The sequence below is a fragment of the Malania oleifera genome, chromosome 13 (assembly GCF_029873635.1).
Source record: "Malania oleifera isolate guangnan ecotype guangnan chromosome 13, ASM2987363v1, whole genome shotgun sequence".
Lineage (NCBI taxonomy): Eukaryota > Viridiplantae > Streptophyta > Magnoliopsida > Santalales > Ximeniaceae > Malania > Malania oleifera.
In genome coordinates, this window is record NC_080429.1 from 59,228,450 (window position 1) to 59,236,284 (window position 7,835).

The 7,835-nt window shown below is 33.5% G+C and overlaps 1 protein-coding gene across 1 annotated transcript; it reads right to left on the minus strand.

The window, feature by feature from the left end:
- Positions 1 to 793: 793 nt before the first annotated feature.
- Positions 794 to 6,756, minus strand: LOC131146456 (2-hydroxy-palmitic acid dioxygenase mpo1). The gene is made up of 4 exons (XM_058096077.1): positions 6,149 to 6,756; positions 1,490 to 1,552; positions 1,315 to 1,386; positions 794 to 1,207 (listed from the first exon to the last, which is right to left on the minus strand). Exons 1-4 carry the CDS (start codon positions 6,503 to 6,505, stop codon positions 1,091 to 1,093), a joined length of 609 nt encoding a protein of 202 aa, XP_057952060.1. The 5' UTR covers positions 6,506 to 6,756; the 3' UTR covers positions 794 to 1,090.
- Between the last annotated feature and the right edge of the window lie 1,079 nt (positions 6,757 to 7,835).

A 7,835-nucleotide genomic window follows, 5' to 3' on the forward strand; every position in this document is an offset into this window, starting at 1 on the left:
TGTTCTTGCATATGTTGCAAAGCAGCATTCAACCTCATAAAGCCACGTTGATTGCGACTCTCACTGTATTTCTGGGCATGTCGCTTTCTGGGAGATGCGTTCATTCCAGTATCGACAACGCCAGCCTTGTTTATGTCATTTCAGACACTAGTTGCCAACCAATATGTATATGAAGTGACCATTGAAGAATCCCTGCAGGTATTTGATGACGATGAATAAGATGAACATGGTAACAAGAAATAATATGATTCTGGGCCTTGCAATGCATGGTCTTGCAGAATATTAAAAGAAAAGCTAGATGTCAGAAAAAAAAAAAGCCTATCCGCTTACAGCCATTGAGAAATGCTAAAAAAAGATGGTTCCTTGACAATGTGAGAAATGATAATGCTGTATCCAGCCAACCAACAATCAAGCACCATGGAAACTCAGGAGATGTTTCGGGTTCAGCTTGCTCAACTGGAGAGGCCTTACAAATTCATACAGACCATGCTGATGGAGTGCAATGCCATTGTATGGAGGACATTGTTGGCTGCCTGTTGAATGCATGGAAAACTTGAACTTGGGAAGAAGGTGGGGAGGCATCTTTTGGAGTTGGAATCAGATAACACTGATTATGTTCGTGCAAACATCTGTGAAAATGCAGATTGCAGTGAGTGAAGAAATCAATGCTAATTAGGAGCTGAGAAACCAGAGCCTGGGAATAGTTTAGATAGCATTCATCCTAGTACGAGATTGGGGCTACAGTCCAACTGAATCTTGTCCCAAAGAAGTAATATAGTAACTAAAGCATGAATTTGGAGAAGTGCTTTGCTTACATTAACTCAGATTAGATGAATACAATTACTCTACATTGTACATTTAGATAAATATCCATAAGAAGAAGTTATTTGTAAATATTTCGAGTTTTGGAGAGTGGATGTTTCATGGGGCATGAACAACCAGTCTTCTGTAATTTTGTATTGTAAAAAAAAAAAAATGAGTACATTGGGCTGATAATACACGACTGCAGACACAATTCCTTTGTATCCTCGCTGAAAAAAAACTCAAAACAGAACTGGAATATGCAAGCAGGTGCAAGTGCAAGTGCAAGCTACGAAATTTTCTTGTCTTTCTTTTCCTGCCATTCTTTGACTTCAGCTTCTATCTTTGCTTTCACGTTTGCATGGAACCCTGGATAAGGTTCATATCCAAAGAACATTTGAAGAGCCTGCAAGGAACATAAATCATAATCACATACAATTCACTTTCCAATTCTTATATTTAAAAAAATAAATAAATAATTATTGCTTGGTAAAGAGGGTTAAAGAAGCTTGCCTCAAGCAGTACAAAGAAAGGAGCCATTATAAAGGCTTGAATGAGGTTGTCAAGGAGAGCTGGTGCACGTTTCTACAAAATTATACAATGAAATAGAATAGGAGAATAGCTGGATTAATTACAGCATAATATGATCATGGACCTAATGAATCATATTCAAAAGAAAATTAGTCACCTCAAACACGTAATGGCCTATAAACTGTCCTGTCCAACAAAGTAGCTGAGCTGCCAAAACTACCTAAACATTCATCAAAGTAATTGTTAAGAGTTGCCAAATCAAACTTCAGAGGAGCTGTATTTTGGTAACTCTGCAAAAATGTAATGTTTTGTGCCTACTCATGTGATCCATATCATAACTGTGGCATAACCACGCACCAACATGTTCTACTATGTAAAAGAGATGAATTTTCGAGACCTTCAATCACTTTCTAGCTTTTAAGTCTATCCATCTATTATGAACAACAGATAAGTTCTAGATCATGTGGAATGACACCACAAGGAGAGCTTAAATCCTGTCCCATGAGTTTACAAGAGAAAAACATATTTGGATTTCACTCAAATTGCATCAAGGAGCTCAAATGTGTTTGTTGGAATTTTCACTAATGAACAATGAATATGGTTCATTTGAATGTTGAAGAACACATTGGCAAAAAATTTCCATATCTTTCCAATTCTTCTACTCTCTAAAAGGCATTTGGTGCTACCACCTTGCAATTTTACGTACACTTACCTACAACATTAAAGTCGTTGATATTCTATTGACTTAAGTTAGAAAGCGCCATTTGAAAATCTATTTTAACAAATTCCTTGTGAGGATAAACTTCAACCTAAATTAAAGATCTCTAGGAATTTAGAAAGGGCATTTGGACCACACAAATCCCCTTTTCAAATGGCACCTAAATAGGTGTCACCCGAAATTGAGTCCTTTGAGGTGATGGAACTCAAAATGCTAAATCAGATTTTGAAATTTCATCTTTGTGCTAGCCAAACAAAGAAAACTTAAAATGTCTAGAATTTTGAAGTGATGGATTTAAAATGCTATTTGTTTTATATTTTTAAATCTTTTTCATACACCCAATTCACACAAGGTGCAAAGAAACTTGTTTTAGTTGAGAACTTTTCATACACTGCAGTTCTTTGAGTATCAGATTTCAGCACAACACCCAAAGTTATAATCTTCCTTGAAGATGCTCTTGTACAATGATTGTGTTGCAAACTCTCAAGACTACTGAACAAAACAACTGGCATTCATCATGTATCCACGCAGAGGAAACAGGAAGGAAATTGTTGAAATAACCAGTTAGGCCTCAAAATGTGAATCAAGTGAGTATATATTGCAATCCTTTTTTATAGATATTCAGGGTGCAAAGCAAAACTTTACAAATTATAGTAGCATCTAAAACATTACATCTTTTTAAGGTGATCTGAGGCTTTTAGAAAGTTGCTGTAATTCTCAAGGAAGCATATGAAACAAGAAAAAGCATAAAAAAACATGGGAGTAATTGTTAAAAAGTTTTTAAAGGCATAAATATAGTTAATCCTCGTGATTACTACAAGTTCTATTGAAAAAAATGTTTTCTTGCCTGATCATGCAACTAAACCTATAGGTTGGTCCTTATTTCTTAATTAATCACAGCCGATGGAGTCATGGACAATGCGGCTCAAAGAAGTTTCCCACAAAAAACAATTTGTAATTGGAAGAGTAGCTACAACCATTTCTCTAATGTTCTAGGACCATTCAATTTTCCTAAACTCAATTCTTATTTAAAAGATCAATACAAATCACCCATCCAATTTGAAACCTCTCCAAAGGGAAACATGCTAGCAGTTCATAAAATCTACATAGAGAAATAATATAAAATGATAAAGTCAAAGAAGTTAGCTCAGAAAAATAAGAGATGGAAATACAATATAAAAACTTTCATATGTTATCACACCTAGATTTGAATCCAAATACCTATACTGCTCTACAGGACTACAACTACAAAAATTCGGATCAGCCCAACTACAAGAAAGCCTGTATCATATAGGTCTCAACAATATGAAAAAAATCATACGGTAAAAGATTAAACGAAAAAAAAAAAAAAAGAACAGTGATAAACTATGATACAATTAAATCTGACACAGATGAAAACATACATCATCAGGGGAAATTAAGCCCCTGTTCGTTGAGGAAAAAGTTCTATTTTCCATTTTCAATTTTCCAAATAATTACAAATGTCACATTGTTTTCTAGTTTTCCAAATTTATACAGGAAAGTTGGAAAATATGTTTTTTCTTATGTATTTTCTAGATTTCCTATATAAATCTTGCCAAAATGGAAAAACATGGTGATTTTTTATAATTATTTGGAAATCTGGAAATGGAAAATGAGAACTATTTTCCACAACCAAGCAGGCTTGAACTGGCTGCCAAGTTATTCATAGACAATAATTAGACATTATATTGCAAATGAAATTCAATTGAATAAATAAACTAGAATGTAAAACCACACAAAGAACAACAGAAGGTATTAAAATAAATAAATAAATGGCACTTTACATGTACTCTCCCTCTCCCCAAGGAAAAAGAATGCCGGAGGGGGAATTTTTCCAAACACAACACTTTTATTTTAAATGGCACTTTAAAGTACAAAACAAGCATCTATAAGGGCATCATCGCCAAGAATTGAAACTAAAAACGTAAATACAAATGATTCAGAAGCAGTTTTAGGGTTCTATGAAGTATGAAATGACACTTAAAGCTCCCAATCAATAAGGATGGCTGCCAAAAATATCCTAATAACCTGATCCTCAATATGTATTTATGGATTCAACTGCCACTTAGATAAAAATGAAGCCCTCCAAACATCTGTTACGTGTTTCAGCTATCCACTGAGAAATAGAAAAGATTGTATCATTTGATTCATGCAAAGATTGAGCTGCGACTAAAAGGATTTTTAAAAAAATGGTATCAATCCTATTTTCTGTTTTCATTTATGTACAGAAGAATAAATTATGACGTATTTGTCTACATTGCCAAAAAATTCGGGTTTTCAATTGTTTTCAAGAAAAACTGAAAACCAGATTATAGGATTTTTAGTTGTTTTGGCTGTAGCCAGAATATTTTAACATGCAAAATTAAATTTTATGAATTAAACCATTCATTTTATACATAATTTTTAATTGAAATTAAAATAAAATGATGATGTGATTTTAAAATAAAATTAAAATAAAAATACCCATAAAATTTATAAAGATTTGAACAAAATATAAGTCAATTAAATTTTTTGTTTACTATTTTTCAATTTTCATGTACCATAAGAGTGTTCTTGTAGCACTAAAAAGAGAGCTCTGAAATATAATAATTAAGTAAAAATAATTATACTAATTAAAATTTTATTATAATTCTTTTCATTTTTTATTTTTATTATTTTAATCATATATTAAGTTTTTTATTTGATTCAAGGTCCAAAATGAGCATTTGTTCAAACAAGTTTTTAATTGTATTATTTTTAGAAAGATTAACCAAATAGGTTGCTTTCTAGTTTTTAGTTATTGTTTCTAGTTTTCAGGTCAATAGTTTTTGATAGTGATGCCAAACGACTCCTAATATTTACCCAAGCTGGTGTCAAAACCACCTAATTTCATTTTTCATGCAGCAACAGCCATAAAAGGGCTTCTTAACCCCGTTTTTAATTCTATAGTAGCCCAAGCACATGAACAGCCCAACATCAATCAAAATAGTAGGTCTCACCAATGTGATAAAATCAAGAAAATTGGTAGAAGATAATGAAAAGAGTGATAAACCATGATACAATCAAATCTGACACAGAACAAAACCCACATCAAAAAGAGAAATTATTCGTGATAAGAGTGATAAACCAAGTTATTACAGACAATAATAAGATAGATTTGTTTCTGCTCTTCATTAGAACAATGATTATATAATATATACAAGATATAGATTATGAAAAATGAACTGCTTATGAACAAAGAATTAGAAGGTATAAAATAATGAATCTAGGTTATTGCACAAGTAAAAAAGATGGCAATTTTGTATGCATATCCTCGCACTCCATAGAGAAAAGAAGTGAAATGGCATTACACACTACAAAACCACCATCTATAAGATCATGAAAGTTCAAAGCTTCCACCCAACAAGGACGGCAGACAAAAATATCCTAGTAACCTGATTCTCAACCATGAATTCATGACTGTAACTGCTATTTAGACTAAAATGGAACACACCCACCACCCCCCCCCCCCCCCCCCCCCAACATCTGTTACTTATTTGAGCTATACACTGAGATATGGATAGGGCTGCATCAAGCAAAGATTGTACTTTGACTAAAGGATTTTTTTTTTTTCTTAAAAAGGAAAAAGCTATTATTTTCCCCAGGCTGGAGTCAAAAGCACCTAAACTGTTTTCTATGTTACAATAGCCATAAAAGGGTTAATTAACCCTGTTCGTATGTAAGAATAGCCATCAAAAGGTTAACTAACCCTGTTCTTAAGTTTATAGTAACCCTAGCACATTACCCCAGATTTGTTAATCACACAATATCAGGAAAGCACGGATAAAAAGGAAGAACATGACAAATCTAAATTACAGTGATATAAACAAAACCCAAGTCAAATTCCTCAATCCTCCGTTTGATTGATGAGAAAATGGAGGGTAACAAAAAAGAATACAAATTCTGAAAGGTATGCTTCATTTTTTGTCTGGATGAACTGAGAGGAAGTTTCGAAATGATGAAAATTTGTATATTCAAAGATTTGATCAGTTTACTTTGGCCAACAATTGATCAGCCGCCAAAAAAAAGCATAAAAGAAATCATTTCAAAAACCCTTACCTTCCAAGCAAGAGAAAACCCAAGACGGCTTGCAAGAATACTGGCTCCAACCCAGCAGAGGAAACAGAGCAAAGCAGCGAGAGACCCAGCTTTCTTATCCAAACAAATGTAAAACAAACCATAGATCAAAGCAACGAAGAACCCAAAATTCAACGCCAAACGGAAAGTGCACCCACATGGGCATGTCATAGTTTGCGAGAGATTGAGTAGACAAGGCGTGAAATAGGGAAGAATAAGAGCAGTGAAGAAGATTGGCCATATAAACAGCATGTGTATGAGAACGTTAACTGGGTTGCGGTGATATGCACCGTAAAAGGCAAAGTGCTTCTCAAGATCGAACAATCCGATTTTTCCCATGGTAATTCGCCAGAAAACTGAATGGACTTGCAAGAGAAACTATAGAATTTCTGGGGAAAGGTATAAATGGTGAAAAATCAAAATGGAAGGGACTCGGAGAAGGGGAGAGGGATTGAAGATGGGCTGACAGAGGAGGTTCGTTCTATTTTAAGCGCATCCTCACGCCGGCACCAGTGGGCGGAGACCTCGGTTTGCAGCCATGCGCACACGGTACTTGGTTGTTGGTCCAAGATGTAAATAAATTTTTCACTAATCAACTAAGTTTTACACTGGTTAAAAACAAATTTTAATTTATTAAAATATTTTTTAACTCTATTTGAAATTTTCTTTTCTTTACATTGTTGTTGCTCTAGGGTTTTCATTCTCTATCACGAGCATTATCAAATAAGATTCTCTCTGTCGAGCATTATCAAATAAGATAAAAATTGTTGTATAGAATTATTATATCAATGAACTTAATTGTTTAACTACTTTCATGATATTTAAACAATTGTACTAGTTGATTTCATCCATTGTGAGATAAGAAGTTAAATGTAAGTTTTGTTTATTTTAATAATTAGAAGTCCCAATTTTGAATTTTAAATTGAGAGAAAATTGTATAAATATCTTGAATCTAAACTTGATTGAACTTAGGTTGATGTTTTATAGATTGGTATCACTAAAATCTGAAATTGATTTAAATGTGGATGTCACATATCATAGGTATAGACCAATAACCATCCATTACATAATGACCAATTAAATTTATGACTTATATTAATGAGGAAGCCTGCACGGTGAAGACAACATGGTGTGAAAATAAGTAAGAAAACTAGGAAACTGGGCTTCAGGATGCATCAGATAATTCTTCGTCATTGTTCCAGAAACATTCTTGCCGAATAAAGCAGTGATTTCAATCATTAAAGATGATCCCACCACCTTTCTTTGCTTTTCTTCTTGTAAAGTGAGAGATAAAACTCTATCAATTGATGACATTGGATCCATGAGTAGAATTTGCCCTCAAATATGCGTAAAAGAATCATTGAGACCCATCAAAAGTTGAACAATATATTCCTTTTGATGTTGCTCAATCACTGTTTTTAAAGCTCCACATGAGCATATAGGATTACAAGAACAGCTAAGAATTGGTTTCAAAGTAAAAAAATTCACCTCATATAGCTTTCAACTTCGTGTAATAAGAACTAACAAAAGATTGATCTTGAACTAAAGAAGCAAAATCTTTCTCGAGTTGAAATAAACTGAGGTCATTACCTTGTGTTAATCTAATTTTTAGATTCCTCCAAACTTCTTCAGCAATCAAAGTGCTGATAACATTGGCAGTGATTTCTCT